This window comes from Halyomorpha halys, unplaced genomic scaffold (assembly GCF_000696795.3).
Source record: "Halyomorpha halys isolate HHAL.00 unplaced genomic scaffold, Hhal_1.1 Scaffold23.1, whole genome shotgun sequence".
NCBI classification, from domain to species: Eukaryota; Metazoa; Arthropoda; class Insecta; order Hemiptera; family Pentatomidae; genus Halyomorpha; species Halyomorpha halys.
The window spans coordinates 182,692-208,137 of NW_027116062.1; the positions used below are offsets into that span (position 1 = coordinate 182,692).

The window sequence follows — 25,446 nt, forward strand, 5'->3', positions numbered from 1 at the left end:
AGGCTATTTCATTTCATTTCATTACTGACTAATCAATTTCTATTTCCATTTCTTGTCCACTATTCAGCACTGTATGTAGTTTCTATAACTTACAGGTAATAGAAACACAGAAAAGGTTTGAAAAAATATTAATACTTAACCAAAATATTTTATAAAAAAACATTTTAAAAACAAAAAGTAAGCAGATCTAAAATTTCGAGTACTGCTACACACCACACTCAAATTATAATTTATATAGGCATCTGAATCAGCCTGCATTGCTGCAAACCTAATTACTTTTCTGAAAAGTGGCACATCGGATAAAAAAATGTTATGATTTTATTTATAACTAGAAGTATTTCAAAGATATTTGGTTGATGTATATGAAATGACAGAATTTTAAGTGAATATATAAAACTGCATTTCTTTTTTCACATCCTTCTTATTTAATCAAAATATGTTCCATCCGCTTCAATACACTTTTTCCTTTAAACTTTAAAACTTTAATGCTTTAAAGTTTAATGCATAGACGCCTGTCTTAAAATATTTCTAATCTTTAGAATCAATAAATTCAGACATAAAAGTTTCAGGCTGCCTTCATTTTTATACTGTTTAGCCCATAAAACTGATCCAAATATTTTAAAAAATGAAAGTCGGTTGGCGAGAGATCCGATTAATAGGCTGGGTGCTGCCTATATTTACTTCATATTTCAATTCATTTCATAATTGTTCTGTGCGATGTATGCAGCCAAGCATTTCTTGGAGAAGTAGTGGGCCATGCCGATTAACGATTGATGATCGGTTCGTTTTGTAGTGAAAATTACCAGACTGAAATTTTTCAAACGAATTGCTTTTCAATCTTTTACAGTATTCTTCCCAAACGACTGGTTTATATTCGCTGCAGCTTTGTCGATATGTGACTCTAGAAAGGACAGTACGACTATAAACGAGATTATAACAAAAAACCAAAGCATAACGAAATATTTGAATGTAAAAAAAATCCGATATTTCATATCCATCAAACAATTATCGTCGACTGTAGTTACTTTCTTTACTGAAGTCTTCCTGAAAACTTTCCTAAAGCTTTTAGAGTTGAATTAAATTAACTCAAGTCTACACAACGATCTATGTCAACCTCAAATAAAATAATTAAAAACTTTTTTTTGTGTATGATGTGCAATTCATGCAAGTGAGCAATATATGCAGCAATGTTCCCAGAACATATTCTCTGATCAACTCTAACACTTTGAAAAAATCAATAATAATAATAACAATAATATGGATTCAGAGCACAACGAAGCACGCTGAATCTCATCTTCGCAATGCGACAAATAACAGAGAAGACTGTCGAAAAGAATAAAGAACTTTTGGCTTGCTTTGTGGACTTTCAATAACGCTTTCGACAAAGAGCAAAAAGAAGACATACAACAGGTGACTTGGCAGTGATGAGTCTTATAATAAAACCAGGAATGTGCTTAGAACAAGGAACCATATAGAACAGGAATTCGAGACAAAATCAGGTATTCATCAAGGTTATTGCTTGAGTCCGCTGCTCTTCATAGTAGTCCTAGATAAACCGATAAAGAAAGCTAAACTGAGAATGAGACAGTTTCAGTTAGGACACAGGAACTTACAACCCATAAGATTTTATGTGTTAACTTTCGCGAATGACCTGGTCTTGCTGGATTCCAGCCACCTCCAATACATGTTCTTCAAGAGGAAATGGTTACGATAAACCAGGAGATTAACCCGGAAAAGACCAAAGGTATGAGTGAAGAAACTTTGGAGAATATTGAAGGGGATCACAGCGGACGAAGAAAGACTAGAGGAGGTCGACTCATCTCAACGAAAGCGGCTACATTAATGAGGAAGATTCTCAGAGAATCGGTGCAGCTGGAAAAGCATTTAGTTTCCTACGAAGGGGTTTCCTGCGTAAAAGGGAAGTGACGAGAAAAACTAAAATGGTGAGCTATAAATCGACGTTTCTCCCTATTCCTTCCTACTCTTCCGAATTGTGGACCCTCAACTCGAAACACAAGAGTCAGATCCAATCCAATAAGGACTGGAGGAGTAGGCAAAGAGAGTTGGTCCAAAAACGAGACATCTGGTCCAGACTCTACAAATCGTAACCCCACACTACGCAAGTGGTAACGGGATAATATCATTATGACATAATTATTATTTATATATTGGTTTATGAAGCAACCCCCGCATAAATACGAGCTGGCTTGTAAAATGCTCGTAAATAATTAATTAATTATACGAGTAGAAGATGGTTGGAGGGTGCGGTCAAATTAAAACACTAATAAGTTGAAATAACTTATTTAATCGTGCCAACGTTTCAGCTAGAATTTCTAGTCTTCATCAGGGCTAAGAAAAAAACAAGATAACAACCAATGAATACAGAAAAACAGAAGAAAATATAAACAGAATGACATAAAGTAAATCATTTTACAGAATGGAATTAATAAAATAATGTGATAAGAGGAGTGGAAAATAAAATGTATAGTAATTGAATAAGTAGGTAAAATAACATAATAAAGGAAATAAAATAAAACTGATGTTATATAATGCAAATTATGTTACTTTACCTACTTATTCAATTACTATTACATTAAAATTACTATAAATTTTATTTTACAGTTTTCTCATCACTTTAATTTATTAATTCCATTCTGTAAAATTATTTACTTTATGTTATTCTGTTCATATTTTATTTTTATTTTCTGTATTCCTTGGTTATTATCTTGTTCTGTTCTCAGCCCTGATGAAGGCTAGATTCTGGCCGAAACGTTGGCACGATTAAATGATTTACTTCAAGTTATTTGTGTTTTAATTTGACCGCACCCCCCCCCAACCATCTTCTCGTATAAGTCATCTACGGTCAAGTATCTCTCATGATGATTAATTAAATAATTATTGTAGTAATTTTACAAAAATGATGAATTAAAAATCATTTAAATAAAATAATAACAAACAATATAGCCGAATACAAAACAAAAACGTTGTTTAAGTAAGGCGCCCCCTAACTTCTGAATAGAAATTCATGATGCCATCTAGTGACAAAGATATGCGGTAGGAAGTCTGGGCAGCCATCTTGGTCTCCAAAACAAAGGAGTGAGTACCAGTAAAGAAGCCATCCTGACCTGTACAGGAGAAGAAGAGTTCAGAACTCTTCAATAAGGTCTCTTCTCATAATGATGAGGGAGTAAACCTTAGACTCCAGGGAGAGAGGTGGCGGCGGCAGGAGGATGAGAAGAGAGAACCCTACTTCCATAATCACATTCACATCAGAACCAACCTTCAAGCTCCATATAATCAAACAAGTAAAATGTAATCTTCATCAATTAATGTAATAAAACCAAATTTACAACTAACCAACTAACATATATTGTAATCACTTTGCCCAAACTGTACAGCTAATTGTGTCAGAAAACTTTAAAGAGAATAGATGTTATTTCATTTTAAAACCATTATACCAAGTTATTTAAATACAGTCCACTCCATTATTACCAGCAAACTATCAGTAATTCCTTAATTTAAACCAGCTTATCAGTATAATGATTAATTTGGGTAATATCCCCCAATTTTTACTCCGAGGAATACCTAAATTAAACTAACGTCACTACACGTTTTTTGGAAAAAATAAGCAGACCGATAAACGTTGATTAGATTACGCCTTTAGACTTTAATTCAAACAATCTTGTTGATAACAAGAATGAAATAAAAGATATTAATAAAACATTAATTTTTTTTTGTTTTCTCCCCAACATCCAGGGTACGCCCCCCTGCTCGACAGTAGACTCGCGCATCCTGTTTACCCCTTGTCTTAATTAACGAATCGATTTATCTCTAGCCTAAGTAATTAGCAACAATAATAAGTCTTTAGCGAGCCAATTACTAAGGAACTGAACCTCATCCTAGAACATTATAATTTCAAAATACATAAAAAGTTCTCTTTATACGCTCATAAATTAATACAATGGGTAATGTGGATAAAATGATGTTTAATGAACAATAAATTAGTCCAGTTGGTTATGAAAACTAAAAAAACTAAAATGAATAAGAAAATAGGGGCTCGTTATGTTGAGGAAAGGAAGTAAAGACTTTGAAATAAATAGGAAATTCGAAGTTTTTATTTTCCTGAAGTAAAAAACTAGCTTCTATAGAAATTATAATTTTTCAAGTTTTAGGAGGTCATTAGAAAGATAAAGAAAAGTGTTTACTAGTTAAATTCAAGTTTTTTCTGGGTCAAAGAGTTTCATTTGGAAAAACACCAATGCTTTCAGATTTAACATAAAGATTTAGTTTGATTTAATATGTCAACTGACTATTTATACAACTAAATTAATTAGTAAATAAAAACGAAGTAAATCTATCAATTAATTTGTCTACAACCCCTATAATACTCGTATATGTCATTGAATATCTTCAATGTATCACTAATAACCTCATCGTATAATAAAACAATGAATATGCAGAAACAATGGAGAAGTTCATACTTGATGGCCATTCGTTTCATTACACTTGACCGCAACTTATTTATTTAAGTAGGCTATTAGTCAGGTCCCACTTGCCCTGAGGCTTAGTGGATCCAGTTCCTAATCTGTACTTAACTGAGTTTTTTGGCTGAACAAATCCGTTCCTTACGATTTGCGTTTAGATAAACACATAGTTAAAATGATATAAAATTACTATCAAAAAATATATTTTTTGTATAATTGTATCAACATAATACAGGCAGAAAAAATTATTTCATTAAGTAAGAACAACAAGAGATTGTAAGATCTCATAGTTTATATACACCAAAACACACACTCATACACAGTGTTTCAGTATACATGTTAAACACCTCAGATCTCTACAATTTTTGGAATTTTTTTTTCGCAGGGTCATAACAGTGTCGTAAGGTCTAATTTCTGAGGGTATAGTTAATTTTCCAATCTTATCCAGTTCCTCTTTAGCGCAATTTTTTTTGGATTTCCAATGGTATGGCTTGAACTTTTTTTATCGATTCTCAAAAGCAAATGTAATTTGAATCCGAAATCAAACCTATAGGCACTTTTTTGTTCCGCCGTACTGTGAGCCAAATGGCAATACCATTTATTCTAGTACAAGAGCCGGGAAGAAAAAAGGGCAGTTTTTTTTTTATTCCCTTCCCTTGCTATTTCTGGCATACGGGGTGCGGGAACAGTGGAGTAGTGCGCTAGGGTTTGCGCATGCCATGCGCATTATTCAATTATTAATTTTTTTTTACTGTGGTGCAGCGCTAGGTTTAGCACCAAAAAAGTTACCTCACTCCAATTTTTGATTACTTTAATGAAAACTATGTATAATTACTATTCAAAATTGATGAGTCAGCCAAGTATAGGTAGGGGGAATAAAAAATGGCGGCTGTTTCAAAACGCTAAAAAAAAAATTAATTTTTCATTCGGAGCTTTATATCTATAAAATCACAAACATTACAAGAAAACCTCAAAGGACATTATTTAAAGCAGAGTAAATTTACTGAAATATTAGCCCTAATAGGGCCATTTACTATTTACGTTTAATGGCTCTCGAGATATAGCTTTTTAAAAACCAATGTTTCATAAAAATGTACTGAAAGATTAGTATTTAGAGTATTTATTTTGAGAAATCTATCTCAGGAACTGTGTCGAATAGATGTTTATTAGCACTCCAATTAAAGCTAGTTCAATGTACTATAAAGTAATTTATGACCTTTATATTTACAAAATACTATTTTTCATGATATTTGCTAAAATAAATTGATTTATAGTTGTTCAGACAATAAGTTTGATTTATGAAAAACATTATTTCAGAAACCATAAGACGTACAGATGTTGGTCAGTACTTAAATTAAAGCTAGTTAAATTTACCATAAGGTAGTTTATAACCTTTATCTTTGTATAAGTAGTAGTTTTTATGATATTTGACAAAATAAATTCACAAAATGTTAATTTCTATTTGTTTGGATAAAACGTTGGATTTTTGAAAAAGTATATGTCTAGAACAATGAGACCTACATATGTCTGCCTGTACTCGAAATAAAGGAAATTTAACTTACTATAAACTAGTTTATGACATGTATCATCTTAGGGGTAGTAGTTTTTATGATATTCGCATATAAATATAAATTTGGCACATGAAAATTTGACCGAATAACTATAAATCAAATTATTTTAGCAAATATCATGAAAACTACTACTCCTGCGAAGACTAACTTCTTAGACTACTTTATAGCTCATTAAACTAACTTTAATTTGATTGCTAATAGACATCTGTACGTAGAATGGTTTTTGAGATATAGATTACTCAAAATAAATTCACTATCTACTGATCTTTCAGTACATTCTGTACAACATTTTTATGAAATGTTGCTTTTTAAAAAGCTATATCTCGAGAAATATTTAACGTAAATAGCTCTATTAGGGTTCATACTTTAGAAAATTTACTTTTCTTTAAATGCCATTCTCTTAGATTTTCTTTTTCTGTTGCTATTTTTTAAGATATAGAGCTCCAAATGAAACATTAATTTTTTTTTATCGTTTTGAAAAAGCAACCATTTTTTAATCCCCGTTCCTATACTTGGCAGACTCATTAATTTGACTAGTAATTATACATAGTTTTCAGTAAAGTAATAAAAAATGGGGGTTAGATAACTGCCGTTTTTCTTCTCTTCGGTTCTTGTACTATTCGTAACATAACCTCTGAGGGTGGCAATAGTATTCAGAGGTAGATGAAGTTGTTCTCATTACGTTAAGAAAAAGTGGAATAAAGTGATAATCCATGCTTTTGCCAAGATGAGAGAATGGGCTCAAGTTGTGTTTTTTTTTCTGAGTAATTTATCATCAAAACTGACTAAAATCGGCATTAGCAGGGAAGGAATGACCTTCTTGTAAGCTGTATTCCTAAACATGAAGAGGTTAAAATGCAACTATCAAAATATAGTGTGATTTATTTTTTTTTCACAGCGTGATGTTGGAATGATAAAAAAAGTATGTCATCATCCTCCTCCAGAGATCTCTTTCATGGTTGATTGGGCTATTTATCTATTTTAAGGATATTATAGGCTTTTTTTTTTGTTTTAAGAATACTTTTTTTTTTTTTTTGTAAAATTCTTGTCTAAGGTTGGGAGAAGAGAAATTTTAAATTTGTGAGGATTGAAGTTACTAAATAACAGGCCATTAGGAGATGAAGTTGACGTGGGTAATGATGAAGTATTTGAAAATTTGGACTTTTATACCTACCTTGGAACGATTTTCAATAAATTTGGTAAAATATACCAAGAAGAGTCCAGTAGGATAAATAAAACAAATAATATTTACTACCAGATATGCAATACTATTGTGGGAAAGAGGGAGGTAGGTGAGGACATCAAACTCCATATCTTTAAAGCAATATATCTTCCAACTATTACTATTACATGGTAGTGAAAATTCGGTCACCCAAGACAAGCACTTGAGCAGGATTGCGGCTGCTGAAATGCGATTTTTGCGAAGAATATTAGGAAAAACTAGAAAAGACAGGATAAAGAATGAAAGAATAAGAGAAGAACTGTAGATCCTCTCAGTGAAATCAGTGATTGAACACCGACAGCTCCGATGGTATGGACACATCAGTAGAATGGGGGAGGACAGAGTACCAAGAAAATGTATAGAGGCATGGCAGACTGGTTGAAGACCACGAGGTAGGTCTAGAAGTGATATGGAGCATATCCAACGACAAGGCCTGGAAAAAGGAAAAACGCTGGCTCAGATGAAGATTCTTGACAGAGACCGAGATGTGTGGACCAAGTGGTTAGAGGCTCCTCCACGCAAGAAGACACTTAAGGAGGATGAGAAAGAAGAGAAGAAGAAGAAGTCACTAAATTGTAAAGTATCTTGTTTAAGTTATGTTAAAGGATAAATTTCAAATTCGATAGTCATCTAGAACATGTTAGATGCTAGCCAAACACTCAATAAGAAATTTCTGATTTAAAATAAATAATCGTTAAAAAAAAATCTTTTCTTGAGACTTTTAAACCTACAAAAATAACTCTTATTAACACAAGTCAAAGAGATGCAGCAAATTTAGTCAGTATAATCTCAAGTTTTCCTTCAATATTAGCTGCTACAGAAATAAAGGAATGCCAAAATCCAAAGCAGACCTAGAAAATACCTGAAAGTGGAGAATTAATAAATTTTTAGCTCTCTTAATTGACAGCAGAACTCCGTCAGGGAGGGGTAGAAACTTGCATCGTATTAAAACTCAGGTGGTGACGGCCATGATTTACTATAAATTTAGAAAATAATAAAAAAAGAAGTTTGTCTGCAAAATCGAATTATAAGTAATAAATCTCAAGTAACAATGTTGGGTTTGTGTATGTCAATCCATTGTAGTCAAATCATGGTTCGGGCATAATTAATAATGTGGTATTTGTAGTTTCAAGATGGTACATAAATTCTATTTTTATATCAAAACTATAAATTAGCATTGTACAAATATGGTACCAATTGTATTTGAGCCCATATTGCACATATATTTATTTTCAGGATTATTGACACTAAACTCTTAATATCTAAGAACAAAAGTTAATTTGTCAATAACTGATGCACGAAGAAGTACCATAATATTGAAAAATTTGAAAAAATCTTTTTTTCAGTTATCCCGTGTTCTATCTGGTACTTGATTATCTATGAATGTTTGCAAAATGATATGCAAGTATTCGAATAGCTCATAAACAAATATTCTTACTGAATTGAAATGTCGTATTTGAGTTTGATGTAAACCTACCAGGTACTATTTTACTAAAATCGATTAACTAGAAGTATCACTTCAAGTTGATAGTTTATGCAGCTTATCATAAAATTCATCATTAAAATATACTTACATAGCTTTAATTCCGAATTTCCTAAATGGATTCCTTTCAAATAACTATAATTTTGTTCATTTGAAAAAATAACGATACCTCATTGCTATTAAAAACGAATAAATATAAAACATGAAAGAACTTTATAATTAACAACAGAAGAAAAAATAACAAATATTTTTAAGATAGAAAACCAGTTTTCGGAAATAAGGATAATAATGCAGATTTGATGTTTAGTATACCATCGAAAAATTAGAGACTTTAGAAAACTAATATTCAACATTAAATTCATAGAAGAAATAGAGTAGTGGGGAAAGACGAAAAAACTTAACGGTTGAAGCGTAGAAAAACTAAATGATAAATAATTTTTAATATTTAATTAATGAAAATGTTAAATCGTCTTTAATTTTTAATTTCACTAACCCTATCCTTGATTCCAACCACATAATCCCAGATCACCAGTTTGGTTTCCGAACATCCCACTCCACTATCTAGCAATGCCATCGTGTGGTTGATGTTGTCTCGTCTTCATTGGAGCGCGGAATGTACTGCTCGGGAGTCTTTCTTGATGTAGAACAGGCTTTTGATCGAGTCTGGCACCCAGGACTGCTATACATGATCCGTAAATTCCTACCCCCTACATACTTCCTCATTATCCGTTCTTATCTCTCCGACAGATTATTTCAAGTAAATTACAACGGCGCTTATTCATCCCTATTCCGTCAGTCTGCTGGTGTACCTCAGGGTAGTATCCTTGGTCCTATCCTTTATACAGTTTTCACAGCTGACAGTCCAACCCATCCTAACACAATCCTCAGCACGTATGCCGATGACACATGTCTATTGTCAGTGAACAATGATCCTTACATTGTATCCCAAACCCTCCAATCCCACATCACCACCCTTGAAGAATGGTGCCAAAACTGGAGGATTAAAATAAATTCCAATAAATCCCACCTAATCACATTTACCCTTCGACGTAAACCCATGACCTCTTCCCCTACAATATCCTTTAATAATACCCCACTTATTCCTGTCGAACAGATCCGTTACTTAGGACTACATCTCGACAAACGACTGACATGGAATCCTTATACAAGACTAAAAAGACAAGAAACCGAGTCCAAACTCCTTCGTAAAATCCTTAAAGCTCCTTACTTTGTCACAAATCAAGTCATCCATCAGGACCTCAATATTCCATATGTTGCCGATTTGGCCAGAACCAGATATCGTTCCTTCCATAATAAACTTCTCAACCACCCAAATCCACTTGTTTCTAACCTGGCTTCTCCTTCATTACCTAATAATCCTCCTAGGCATCTGAAAAGAAGATGGCCTCGAGATCTTCTCCTCTAGAAATGTTATTGGAGTTCTATCAGTGAGTAGATTCTCCACATGTTTTTATCATGTCACTATGTCACCTACAGCAAATTTACTTGTTATATATATGTGTATACAGTTGTAATTAACAATAAATAAATTAAAAAAAAAAAGTCTCTTCCGTAAAATGATAATTTAATTTATTTTTTTGTAGTGTTAAAAATAAATAATGAAGTTTTTACGATAAATTGTACAAATAACAGTTTATAATGTTCCTACCTTGGGTATATACCAAACCCAACTAATTCCACTTAATTAACATCCTTAGTAGTATTTAGCAGCTACTAGGATATCGTATCTTAAGCTGTGCTTCTCTGAATATACATAGGCTGAAGGGGCTTTATTTAGGGAGCGAGGGTAGTTTTATTGAAATTTCAGGAACAGAGTGATTTTCCTAATTGGTCGAATTTGTACGGAGAAAACTGTAAATGTGTAATAATTAACTGAGTAAAAACATAATTCTAGTTAAAAGCATCTCATAAGAAAAGAGAAGAAGAAATCACTGCCGAGCCGTACGGAGAGAGAGAGAGAAAACCAATCTAACGATGATCCACAAATCCTAGGCTTCCTTAACGACTTTATAAGCTCACTAGAGAATCCAGCTCTTATCTCTAAGATATTGGGATCACTGCGCTATTTTCGAGGATTTGTTCCCTTCGGTAAGGGATGTTTTGATATATTAATTTACACTTTGGTATCGATTATACGGGTGCGTAAATGCATTTAAACAGTATGGATATAATGTAGTGTCTAACATCATTCCTCGTAGTGTCAATTAGTTTCTTGGTTAACGACATTTCATGAGGACAATGAGTTATTACTTATGCTTTAGTGTACCAAGAAAAGTTTTTCCCCATAGATATTTTTACGACTGCAGTGCCACTTATCAAATTAGAGATGTAATTAATACTATTTTAAAGTAAAATAGTTCAAATTATTCATTTAAGCACAATACTTAAATTTAAATTAAAAATTAGCCTTTTTCCTAATTCAACCATTTTTTCACAATGAAAAAAATTACGGTACTCTTTTTTCATATTTTTAATTTAATCTTCACCCTCTCCTTTTTAATTGAAAATTCTTTGATTATGAAATTATTATCACTATAATGAGAAGTAAAAGAGACGTAAAAGATAGGCTGAAGAAATGGTGGAACTTCCAAAAGCAAGAAAAATTATAAAAATCAGTGGAATTTGAATTTTTTTTTATTAATATGTATTTCTCATTAGGTCCTATAAATTAAGCGTAGCGGGGATTGGATATAAATAAAATAACTGTCTTGCGAATAAAGGCTGAGAATCAAATAATGCATGTTTAGGACGCAATTACATCACAATTAACTGACTCCTTTTATGCTATCGGCCCTGTTAAATCCTCCGAATATTGTTATCGTCTCCGTTTTAACCCTTGAAGTCTCCAACCATCCAAGAAGATCGATTAAGCGTAGTACACAGTATTCGACCAAATTTCAGAAATTAATGTCAAAGGTTAATTACAGTCGGAGGAGACAAAAGCTCTCCACCTAAAATTCATTAACGAATAATAGTCTTGAAGAGAATGGACTAAATTACTCAGTGAAGCTTCGGCTATTAAAAATTGAGATTGAGGCATTAACACTGAGAGCAATAAAGAATCCAGAAAGAAAAATCATTCTTCCGTAGAATACCAAAGTGAAGAAGAAATGATGTTAACATATTCCTTCTAAAGCCATCCCACGTAAAGGTTTTGTTATAACTAATATAATAACGTATTAACTCAGTCCAGGGGAATTTAATTCCTTAATCCCTGCCTCTAGACTTTTGTCTTAGACGGTTGAATAAAAATCGAATTGCGCATGCGCAGTAATTGAGTCTTAATAAACCTTATATTAAGCGTTTTTTAATCAATTTCTATTACTCTCGAGAGTGGAACCTCGGTATAATGAACTAAATGCTTGGAAGAAATATTTAGGTAACTGTAAGGAGGTAAGGTTACTCACTTGTCACAATATTTCCTCTTTATACAATTTTTTTAATAGTAACACAGTAATAATAAAACAGTTCATAACTGGAATTCTGCAATTATGAAACCTTTCAGCTTGATTGCACATAATGCAATAATAAAACTAATCGATCGTCAGCTGTAACTCTTGGCCTCTGTGAATTACAAACAACTCAGAGCATAATTGGGATGATCTGGAGTGACCACAGCTGTCATGGGAATAGTCGAAAAGTTGAGTGGAGAAACATGTTGTGAACATTTTAGGAGGGATATGGGTTTTAACTTGGAAGGATAACTAAATATTCCTTCCTATGAAGCATCTTGGTTAATTTGTACAAATCTTCAATTATAAATACTTTCAAGGTTTGAAAATTTTGCATCTAGAATGTAGAAATAAAAAGAAAATATTAACTTAAATTCTTATAAAATTCTTAATTTCAAAGCATATGTTTCTCCACTTAGCTGTTCAATTGAGAACTCAACTTGTTTTATCCGCGCGATTTAGTATAGATTGGACCATCATAATTTAGAAAATAAAGAGGCAAACTTTCTGCACGTACACTCTAATGGTTCTCTTTTTGTATTTTCAGATTCTATAATATCCGACACTAAATAAGTCGGATGCTTATTTTTGTTGTTGGTGACCTTTGTGCTTACACAGTGCAGACAGGATCAATCAGTTTTAAACCGACAGTAGTTGCTAACTTGGACCATCCATGTTGTCTAATACTCGCATCACAAGTCAGAATAAATATTATTAATGTTGAAAATATAAATTTAATTGATGATGTGCTTTATTCAAGAAAAACCGTAGGCATTAAAATAATTTGTTAGAGCAACCTTTATTACATTACAACAAACAGTAAAATAATGAGTTAGATTGTAGAGCGAGAGTTGGCAACGTCACAAATTCTCAGACCCACCTAATTTCGAGCTGGCTACTGTAAATCCTAAAAATAATATCACCTCTATATTCTAAAACCATTTTCATTATTTCTCATACAGCGTGGCTTGATGATGATGAATAAAAAAAAAATTATGAATTCAATATAATAACCAACATTTACTTTCAGTACTAGAAAATATCTAACATATTTTGTATAATTAGATTCAACACCTTCCTGGCGTTTTAAGAACACGTTGAATATTATCATATAGATTTAACAATAATTTTATACTTCGAAGATACGTAAAATTCCTAAAAGATACATCTCACCTTCGTGCATGTGGATGATCACGTCGAGGAGATATATGACGTCACAAGAGTAGTCAACTGACCACCAGATAACGGGGCAGAGATTGTTCAATTCCCAGAACACAGCTCTTCCTATGACGAAGACCAGGTTGTACAGGATAGCAAGGGTGACCAGGACCAACCACTAAAAAAAAGTTTTTTAAATTTGAGTAATGATAATATAACAATAATAATTATTAATGTCAAATTATTTTAATTTCCATTGCATTTTATTTTTGATTCTAGGCAATCAAGGAAGAAGACTAATGGTAAGCAAACGAACAATGATTATAAATAAATTCCATAACACTGACAAGTATGAATAGATTAAATAATTAATATGACAAAAAAAATTAAATAAATAAAAAAAAATATATATTCAGAGAATTTTAATAATACCAAGTATTGTATAAATGAATTAATTTGTTCCTTGCAGAATAACATGGCTTCACTAACGTTGCTTGTTTGACATTCTAAACTTTATGCTAACCCAGTAAAAGAGGTTGATTGAAACTTACGAAAAAATAACACAAATCTACTGTGTTATTTGTTACGTTGTTCATCCATTCTAGCAATTAAAATCGTTAGACTTTATAAGAATATTTCCCAAATAATGCGATAACGGATAAAATTCCTTTTTTATTATTTTTTTTTTGATCCTTTATTAATTAATTTAGCTATCTCAAACTGAAAAATTGTACTAAACAAAAAAAATCTGAGGAATGAATTTCATAATTTTCTTACATTTGAAAACGCAGAATATCACAATCAACAGATCTACAGAATATCAGAAGCCAGAAATCTAGTGATACTTAATATAAACAATTTTGAAAGGAATATGGTCCGGGTGCGGTCAAAAAAACTCAAATAGTAGAAATATACTATTTTAATGAGCCAACGTTTCGCCCCACGTTGCAGGGGTTCTTCAGGGCTATTTTGACGGCAGTCAAAAAAAAAAAAAATAAATAAAAAACAATTTTGTTTAGTGGACTCAGTCCTTTAACCAAAAATTAAAAATATTGCTACAAACATTATATATAATATAAATCCAGAATTCTATAATTAATAAAAATGTATAATAAACGACTAATTAAATCGACTTAAAAGTCTAAAAATTGATGGAATAATGATGTAGTTAAAATTAGAAAGAACAGGTGAGTAAAATGTATGGATAGAAAAGTCCAAATCATTCGAGATTTCGAGAATTATCTAATATAATATGAACTAGAGTTTATTTAAGTTTAAATTTAATAACTATTTTAGAAAGATAAAGTTTAAAGTCAAGTAATTATTTTTTTTTTTGTATTTGTATTTCTTGTTTTTTTCCTCTACAAAAAGTTATTTTTTCAGGTAATACAAACGTAAATGACATATCTTTATTTTATTTTTTGTTCATAAGATATTTTATAATAATATATTAAATAAATATTAAAGCAAATAAAAAAATTGACATTAAGGGAAATTTCGGAATGATTCTCATTGGGAAACCTAGCCCAGTCGACGAAAGTGGAATATATTTGGAATAACAAAAATTTCATCATTGTTGTTACCCCAACAAAAATATTTTATTAAACAGTTTAGATAGTTTCAGAACTAAAAGGTGTTTTTTTTCAAATAATCAAACAGATTTTATTAAGAAAAAATAAGAAAATTCAGAACTTCTAAATTTACTTTTAAAATTTATATGAAAAAATACGTTATAGTAAAATAGCAGAAAACTTCTAATTAATATGAGAAAGCTCGCCAAAAAAAATAAAATAAAAAATATATATTTAGAGAATTTTAACAATACCAAATATTGTATAAATACATTACTTTGTTCCTTGCAGAATAACTTCGCTTCACTAACGTTGCTTGTTTGACATTCTAAAGTTTATCTAGTAAAGGAGGTTGATTGAAACTTAAGAAAAAATAACACAAATCCACTGTGTTATTTGTTACGTTGTTTATCCATTCTAGCAATTAATATTGTTAGACATGAATATTTCCCAAACAATGCAATAAGGAATAACATTCCTTCATAGAGAATTTTTTCCTTTTTTATTTTTGGATCCTTTATTAATTAATTTCGCTATCCAAAACTGATAAATTGCACTAAACCAGAAAAAGGTGAGGAATGAATTTCATAATTTTCTTAAATTTAGAAACGTAGAATATTAGAAATCATCAACAGATCTACAGAATATCAGGATACAGAAGTCAGAAATCTGGTGATACTTGATCTAAACAATTTTGTTTAGTGGACTCAGTCCTTTAACCAACAATTAAAAATATTGCTACAAACATTATATATAATATAAATCCATAATTCCATAATTAATAAAAATGTATAATAAACAACTAATTCAATTGAATTAAAAGTCAAATAATTGATGGAATAATGATGTAGTTAAAATTAGAAAGAACGTGTGATTAAAATGTATGAATTTAAAAGCATTTGAGATTTCGAGAATTATCTAATTTATTATGAACTAGAGTTTATTTAAGTTTAAAGTCAAGTATTTTTTTTTTTTTTTCCGTACAAAAAGTTATTTGTTCAGAAAATGCAAACGTGCATGACACGTATCTTTATTTTATTTTTTGTTCATAAAATATTTTATAATACATTAAATAAATATTAAAGCAAATAAAAAATTTGAAGGTAAATTTCGGAATGATTCGCGTTGGAAAACCCAACCCAATCGACGAAAGTGGAATATATTTGGAATAACAAAAATTTCATCATTGTTGTTACCCTATTATAATAAAATATTTTATTAAACAGTTTAGATAGTTTCAGAACTAAAAGGTGTTTTTTTTTTTTTTTTAAATAATCAAACAGATTTTATTAAGAAAAAACGAAGAAAATTCAGAACTTCTAAATTTACTTTTAAAATTTATATGAAAAAAAACACATTATATTAAAATAGAAGGAAACTTCTTTAGTGCGTTGTTTTAATTTTATGTTTTATGTCCAGCTATGAGAAAAAGAATAAACACAAGGACTTCAGTGCTATCTGCAGCGAACTGGAAAACAATTATCCTAGGTAGCCAGAGCGTGAGCAGACTGATTAATTCTCGACAATATACAGCAGGTTAGTAAAGTAAGCAGCAAAAAATAAAAAAAATAAAGTAAACGTTTTTTATTACCTTTGACTCCTTATAATGCCATACAAATAGTGAACAAATAATATTTATAGTGAAATCAAACAAAAATAATACTTACTAATAAAACAGTATTATTTTAAGGGGAAAAAAAAGAATTTATTTTGTCACTCAAAAACCATAATTGGATTTGAGAAATAAACTGTTTAGAACTGTAACTCTGTTAAATATACATTACAAAAAAATGTGATTTTCTTTTTAAGAGTGAAGGTTATTAGTTGGTTTTTCTCATTTAAGAAATAGAACTCATCCTAATGGTATTTTTAAAAAAATTTGAAAGATTTATTTAAGATTGAAAACCGCAAAAAGTTGAAGCAGAGAAAAGGGAAGTAGAGGTACCAAGAAAATATTATATACATTTTCTTTTGTGTGTAGTATATAGAAAACAATAATATCATGGTGAAAGAATACCATAAAAGTAGTGTAGAGATAAGCCGTTACAGTCTATTTAAAAGCAATTATTTCAGCTCTTGCATAGCAGACATTGAGAACAAAATTTCTGATTATGTCCTTAATCATTACTCTGTACTTCTCTGAAGTACAAGAGTCCACGAGAGAAAAAACACACAAGAAAAAAATACCGTTTATTATACCCTTTTTTAATTATTTTAAGCTGTATATAATTAAGAGTCGAAATTGATGACCCTGCCAATCGTAGTTAAGAAGAATAAAAAATAGAAGCTATTCCGAAGATACGACAGATTCATTTTTGAGTTCTTCTAGGTAAAAAAAAAATGTTTTATTCAGTTTTAGAAAATTGTTAAATGTTTACTTGGACTATATCACAGATGAAGAAAATGTTTTTTAAAAAAAATATTGAAGTATTTATGACCCACGCCCCCCAAAGTTTATTCTATTCCAGAAATACGTAAATTTTTGTCCCATATCCTTAAAAAATGTATAAAAACATTACAAAATACAAACAAACTCCATAGTTCATTATTTAAAGTAGAGTAAATTCTTTAAAATATGTTTCGTAATAGACATCTGTACGCCTAATAGTTCCTAAGGTATGTTATTTCAGAAACCTAATTGTTTTTTAAAACATCCAGGAATCGAAATTTTGTGAAATTATTTCGGTAAATTTCAGGAAAATTACTACTCCTACGAAAATACTTATCATAAACTACTCTATAGTACATTACTAAGCTCAGCTAGCTGGTTATTCCGAATGGGCCAGATGCCTTGTTCATGGATAGGACTATGGCTGCCATAGAGAACATTCTCAGTGTTCGGAACATTTTAATTTTTATCAAACCCGCCGTATTAGTGCTGATAATATATATTATTATCCCTACAAAGTTAATATCTTGATTGAATTTATCAGATGCATAAAGCTCGATTCGGGTTTCTTTAGCCGTGCGATTTATATATAAGAGTAATATTTTATTTTCAATAACTTTAAGTTCTTCTTTCTTTCTTTTTTTTAAATCATGTAACGGCCACTCAGGACCACGCGAATATCATTTGTTAGTCTTCTTTGGGAGTTTTATTTCTATGATTTTCTTTCTTCCCGTCGCAGTTTCACGATCCTCGACTGCCTTTCCTTTCTTTTTTTGGACCACTTCGTACCCATTTATTTACCTCTTCCAATATTGGTGAGATTTTTCAAAGTTTTCCTATACGTATCTCTACCAAGACAGTCGGTATCTGAAATTTTAAGTCTCTTTAATTCCTCTCTTATTTGTTTCGTGTACCCTCCCATGTTTTTGTAGCTAAAATGTTTTTAAAGATCATCTTATTCAATCTTTTCTTCTTCGTCCCCTTCATGTGCCCATAGAACATCAGCCTTCTAATTCTCATCTCGGTTTCCAGGTCTTTGTTGTTTCTGTAGATCTCTTCGTTAGATCTTAGCCTGTAACCTTCTAGTGTTTTCCTGGCCCCATAGATTTTTCTTAAGATCCTCCTTTCTATTTTCGCAGCTTTTCCAAGATGAGTAAGCATGTGGTCTCCATCCCGTATAAAATCACAGGCCTTATCACAACCGCTGTAATGCCTTAACTTTGCATTGGAAGAGAGGTTCTTCTTATTGTAAATTTTAGCTGTCTGAAAGCTTAAATTTTATAATTTGGTGGTTTTCTCGCGGATGCTCTCTTTCTTAGAACCGTTGCGACAAATTATTTCTTCCAAGTACTTCAATTTTCTGGCCACTTTTATTCTGCCATATTCAGTGTTTACTAATTTTTTCTTGAAATTTACTTCAGTAGTTATGAGCTCTGTTTTTTCATATGATATTTGTTGGCCTACTTTTTCTGATATTATTTGTAGAGTATTTATTTAACTAATAGCCTCTTCCTCTGGTTCTGCCATCAGTGCCAAATGCCAAACAACTCACTTTTACATGATTGTTTTTTGTTCCCTATTATGGCTCCTGAGTTTTTTTTTTCCAGAATCCTTTCATGATTTTATCCAAGACTATGTTGAAAAGTATTGGAGACAAGCCGTCTTAGCCCTGGTTTTGTCTGAAAAGGTTTGCTTATAAGACCCTGAAATTTCACATTAGATTTTATATCTGTCATAGTCAGTTTTATCAGATTTATGGTTTTCTGATCTATTCCATACTCTTTCAGGATTTCCAGTAGGGTTTCCCGATCCACGGAATCGTAGGCCTTTTTAAAGTCAACGAAGGAAATGTAAAGATTTTTCCGTCTGGTAGTGTAATATTTTATGAGCAGTTTAAGGCTTAAAATTTGCCCCTGACAGGACCTTCCTTTTCTAAAGCCTCCTTGGCACTCTCCTATTTTGTGATCTATTTGTGATTCCAGTCTATTCAGCAGAACTTTAGAGAAGATCTTATATGTAACTAATAGTAGTGAAATTCCTCTATAGTTATTAACATTGGTTTTGGACCCAGTGTTATGTAAAGGATGTATTAAGGTGGTTTTCCATTCTTCTGGTATTTCTTCTTTCTCCCAAACGTCCATAAGCATTTCCTTTAATTTCCTTCTGAAGTCGTCACTTGTCAACTTCCACATTTTTGCAAGTAGGCCATCTTCACTAGAGGTCTTATTATTTTTAAGTGACTTTATTACTTTCTTTATTTCTTCTTCATCTGGGTGAGTCTGAATCTATGTTTTGTGAGGTGTTTTTCTCTATAACCAATTTCTCATTAGGTTTTTCACAGTTTAGGAGGTTTTCGAAATATTCTGCCAGAATGTTACAGTTTTCTTCATTGTTTAGGGCTAGAGTTCCGTCTTTCCTCTGCATTATCAGTCCTGAGAGGTTGTACCCTTTAATTTTTCCCTTGAATCCCTTGTAAAAGAGTCTAGTTTCGCTCCTCTTGAAATTTTCCTCCATTTTTACCAGTTGTTCGTTGTGGAATCTTCTTCTTGATGTTCTCATTATTCTATGTGCTTCTTTTCTTACCTTTTTATATTCCTCTAGATTTTTTGAGGTTTTGTGCTGGTTCCATGATTTCCATGCTTCCAGTAAAGCCCTAATGGCATTTTCGCATTCTATGTTCCACCATACTTTCTTCTTGTGGAGGTTCCGTGGTGTTCCGTTGCTACTCCTGTTAAGTTTTGAGTCAATTCTTCCCAATTTTCCAGTGATTTTACTTTTTCTCTGTATTCCTGTCCCTTCTCTTTTACTAGAACTCCTATATCCACTGATACTGCTTTTTTCTTAGGTTCAGTTCTCGTAGTCTTTCTTGCAGGTATAAAATTCACCTTAATTTGAGAAGGGTAGTGGTCTGATGTCACATTAAATGCACTTTTCACTCTGATGTTTCGAACCTCTTTATAATTATTCTTTCTTTAAGTTGCCACATTTCTCAACCGTAAAGAATTAGTCGATATTATAATAATTCTATAGAGTCTGACTTTTATCTTTCTAGTAAAAATTTGGCCTTTATTTGCTTTTTATTTATTTTTAAAAAAATTTTATTTTACTTTATTATTTTTTTTTATTGGAGTGCCTTTTTTTATTGCCATTCCTGTATCACTCCATATTGAACTTACGTCAAATTATACACTTACTTGATGTATTTTTATGTAAAATACAGTTGTAAATAATTTTTTGAAAAATTTGCTTTTAATTTTTTTTAAATTTATTGTAAACCCCGGATGCTCTCAAGTCTACACTATTTAACGTATTATTCATTTTACCTACGACAAAGTCCAATTAAAGAGGAAAATATATTTTACATTTAATCAGATACTATAATGCTCTACTATGACAACAAATAATACAAGTATAGTAAATAAATATAGTACAAGTATAATAATATATAATTGTAGCAATACAAGTTTTGCCAGTGTTGGAGAGAACATAATTGCAATGAAAACTACTTTTCAATTATAGTAATTTGAAACTGCAGGAATGGAATTACCATTTTGATTAGTAATTTCAACTGTTTGATGAACCGCTGTAATTGTAATAATGGTCCGATATTGCAAATACTTGTTGAATCAAACTGATCATAATTCTTAACTACAGTCAAATGTAGTTGCAATTACTTTTAACTCAAGACTCAGTGTCGAGACTTTGTTGTGCAGTAGCTGTCAGTTAGTAGTGGCAATTTAATTAAAATATATATATATTATTTAACATCTATGTGAGGTAAGGTTCAAAGTAAAATGCTGAAATTCTATTGAAATAAAACTTGAAATCAGGTTTTTAGGCATCGAAATATCAAAATATTTCCTAAACCACCAAACAGCACTTCCACCAGTCTAGGCTTTTCCCACAAGAATCAGATATTTCTATTTTTCGTTTTTTCTGCTTTATTCATTCAATAATTTTTTTAATATTTTGTATTTATCTACTGTTTATTATTTCTAACAATGAAAATTGTTTATTTTTTTTCAAAAAGTAACCTCTCTGATGACATAAAATACATGCATTATGTTTTTTAAAACATTAAATTTTACACTTTTTTAAGATAAAATCAAACAAAAGTGAATTCATAAATTTTGGTATTCTCTAAAGCCAAATGGAGACAAGTAAGGGATTCTAATGAAATATTTTGAAAAAGTAAGAATAATTTGAATATTTAAGATTTTATAGGGGTTTATCTACAGTGATGTGAAAACCCCTTGTTTATCTGGGAAAAAAAAATTCGTAGCACCGTTCTTGGTTTGAAATCATTTTGCGACACCATAAAAGAAATTCGCGGCAAAATTATCCTAAGAGTGGCTGAATTCTTTATAAAAGAACAGAAACAGCACAGAGTAAATGTTGGAACACATTCTGTATTTTCTATTTTAGTTAAAATTTTTAATTGAAATATCGCTACAAACTGTTTAATAAATAATTACCTAATTTGGGAACCACTGGACTTGAAGTTTGTGATGATGGGAGGCTGTGGGAAAGCAGGGGAGAAAAGTTTCAAATACGTTTGAAAATAAAACTTGTTAATATTTTCGTGTTATTATTTAGTAAGTGGTTAGTGTCTTCATGTTAGTTCAGTCTGAGTATAATAAGTATCTTAGTTTATAATAACTACATTTTGGTATTGGTAACTTGTGGGGGGAACTAGTCCGACAAGTGGGACTCCTGGTCTTTTTGTTAACCTCTGGTGGCTACCAGAGTTTCCGCCGCGTACAAAACAAGGTGGAAGTATACATATTAATTTCTTGGGACCACTGAGAAATAAATATTTACTGCTCCGGGTGGGAATCAAGCCCACAAAATTTCGAGCCGAACGCTCTGGGACCCACGTACCAACGCGTAATGCCATCGCTTCCCTTATAAATAATTATGATACTGATGATATACTGAGAAATATAATAAAATTAAGATTGGAATTAATGCAATTTTTTCCATTAATTTACTCAAAGGCTCAGAGATTGAATAGGTCTTGGAGATAAAATTGATAGCTTAAAAAGCATAGTAAAAATCTTTGGGTTTTAGAAAATTGCTAAGTTAGAAAAATAAACTTTAGTATACTTTTTTTTTAAATTAGTACCCATCTTCAAACTTGTGTGAAAAAATTAATCAAAAATTACAAACTAATATCTTAAAAACTACTAATATTATTTAAGTATTGTATTATTTAATATAAGGAATATACAATTAGTTCCAATTTGGAACTATGACAGACTTCTTAATGTTTAACTAACAAAAGTGATGGGGGTCACGGTAGCAGCATGGTAACGTGCCTGTCTACCAACTCGAAGGTTACGAGATCGAGTCCTCGACCCTACCCACGATTTTTTCAAGCATATAAATATGCAATACTCACTCACAACTTCACCCGGGCATTTGTGAGGCCCGTAAGCCAATGGGTGGCACTCACAAAAATAGGCATGGGAGTGACGAACCCACTTTAAGAAAACCTCGTCATGAGACCCGTGATGTATTTCCATAGTACATCGCGCGAAGCCTTGGACCTCTATGATCTGTCGCGCCAATAATTATTTAAGTATTGTATTATTTAATTTAATATAAGGAATATACTATTAGTTCCAATTGGTAACTATGACAGACTTCTTAATGTTTACAAAACAAAAATGACGATCTTAATGTATCCTAGGAGAAAAACATTTCTTGATTTTTTTATTTGAAGATTTGACTTACCATATATTAAAAAAAAAATAGATATTCCCATCCCGTCCTGAGTAATCATACATGAAATACTATCACAGGAACTTTGCTTTACTTTTTTTTTTTTTTTTTTTTTTTAAAGACCGTTGATGTATTTACTTTATCAGAAACCCCTTTTGAGGGCTAAAAGTCAGATAAGTGCGGAGAGGTTTGAAGGAGATCAGAGAGAGTTTGTTTAAACTGGGAGCTGGATTTAGATGAGGGTTGGAAATGGCCAGCAAAGTTCCTGTCGCTTATAAACTAAAAGACCTTTCATCAAACAGGCACCGGGAGCTCATTTGGGTGCTAGTTGGAAGCGCAGATCCCCCGATATACACCACCAAATCCCACTGACATTCGTTAAGGTGACCTTAATGAGCCAGTAATTAATCTCCAGGTTTTTTTTTCTATTAAATGAAATTACTCGTATAGAATATCATATTATTTTACCGGATATGGAGTTAGGAAGCAACTAATTTGAGGAGTTTTCTACTCTCAAAATTAATAGATCCGCTTCTGGAATGTAAAGGTTTTTTAGACAAATTAAAATTTTACACAAAGTTATTCGGTTAATTAAAAATTTTCAATTTTCCCGATTCCAATAAATCTCACCAAGTTACATTTACCCTTCGTTGAAAACCTTTGACTTCCTGCCCCACAGTATTCTTTTATAACACCTCACTTATTCCCATGGAACAGATCCGTTACCTCGGACTACATCAGGACAAACAACTGCCTTGGAATCTTCATACAAGGCTTAAAAGACAGGAAATTGTTCGTTGATTCTGACTATTACAACACATACAAGAAAAACGGTCTGAACTTCCAACTAATTAAAAAATATGATAAAGCCTTTCTGGATTTACGGAGTTGAACCAGTTGAGCTCCTCTAAACCATCATATCCAATCCTTACAAACCAAAATCCTTCGTAAAATCCTTAATGCTCCTTACTTTTGGCACAAATCAAGTCATCTATTAGGACCTTAGTGTTCCACATCTTGCTGATTTGGCCAGAATCAGATACCAATCATCCTATGATAAACTTCCCAACCACCCAAACCCACTTATTTCTAACCTTATATTTTCCTTCATTAACTGATAATCCTTCTAGGCTTCTGAAAAGAAGATGGCCTCATGAACTGAAATAGAAAACTCCTCATTTGTTTTGCTGCGTTTTAGAAGCAATATCAATATTTTTTTCATATCTCAACAAAAACCCACGGAACCTTGAGTTGCACCTACATCTAACAGGCTATAGAGAAACGCCTTGGGTTTATATAGAGATATGAAAATTCTTGAAACATTTATCGGTATAGTTTATAAAACAAAATTGCACAAAAACGTAGGTTGGTTCTTAGTCCATCGGTGGGTTCATTCAAGATGTACTCTATTTTATATCCACTCAACGATAAAAATATCCAACATTAAAATGATATTGTAAATTATTCAGGACTAGAAAAACAATTAAGTTATATAAAGGTTAATATTTCATGATGTTATAGGCCTCCCTTTAACATCAGGTCGATACAACATACCAATTTCAATAATAGCACTTATGAAAAAGTTTTATTGTTCAGCATCTTCAACTGAAAAGCCTTCGTAAACAAAGTATGAAAAAATGCGCAACAGCTTAGTGCTCGTAAAAAGAATACTTTTAAGTCTACAATTGGACTAGAAAATTCAATTTGGAAACCAATAAAGGGTTTGTCTCACGTTCTGAACAAATAAAGCTTTTTACCCGCTCCCTTTTTATATTCTTGACCCAACCATTTTTTTTCTTTCAAAGAACTTATCGCTTACAAAAATCGCTTACTTTCATTGATATTACAGTTTGTGACGGTAAAAAAAGCCCAGTTTTGTGTATATAATATATTACAAGTTATGGGCCCAATATAACCTTAATCCTAACTCACCCTATGTAAATCAGCACTGATAATGCATATAGGAACATTACAGATAGAATAAAGACTATTATTCTGGTAAGCGTGCGTTATAATTCTGTTCCTTTTTTTTCCTTTTTTTTGGTTTTTCAGTCCAAGTGCTCGTAAGTGGTGACGAGATCCGGAAACTCTGTTCACTGATTGAAGATTTTTTTTCTTTTGAACTCTGTTTTTTCATCAATGATTTTTTTTAAAACTCTGTTCTCTCATCAAGGATTTACTTTCTCTTTCTTCCTTCGGCTTTCTTTTCTTTTATTTCTCTTATATTGTTTTTTTTTTTTTTACTGACCAAGATGGTTAATAGTGATGGTCAACCAAAACCACACCCCGCTCGTTTTCAGCAAAACGGAGGAAGAACATGTTTCCCAAGGTGTTCGATCAGGTTTGGGACAAACCTAAATAAATTTTTAGG

The 25,446-nt window shown here is 31.6% G+C and overlaps 1 protein-coding gene across 1 annotated transcript in view; it reads right to left on the reverse strand.

The window, feature by feature from the left end:
• CngA (Cyclic nucleotide-gated ion channel subunit A) overlaps positions 1-25,446 on the reverse strand; it is a 609,564-nt gene that overhangs the window by 114,013 nt on the left and 470,105 nt on the right. The window contains exon 6 of the mRNA XM_067052970.1: positions 13,407-13,569. Within this exon, the coding sequence (XP_066909071.1) occupies positions 13,407-13,569 (163 nt within the window). The remainder of the gene's footprint in view (positions 1-13,406; positions 13,570-25,446) is intronic.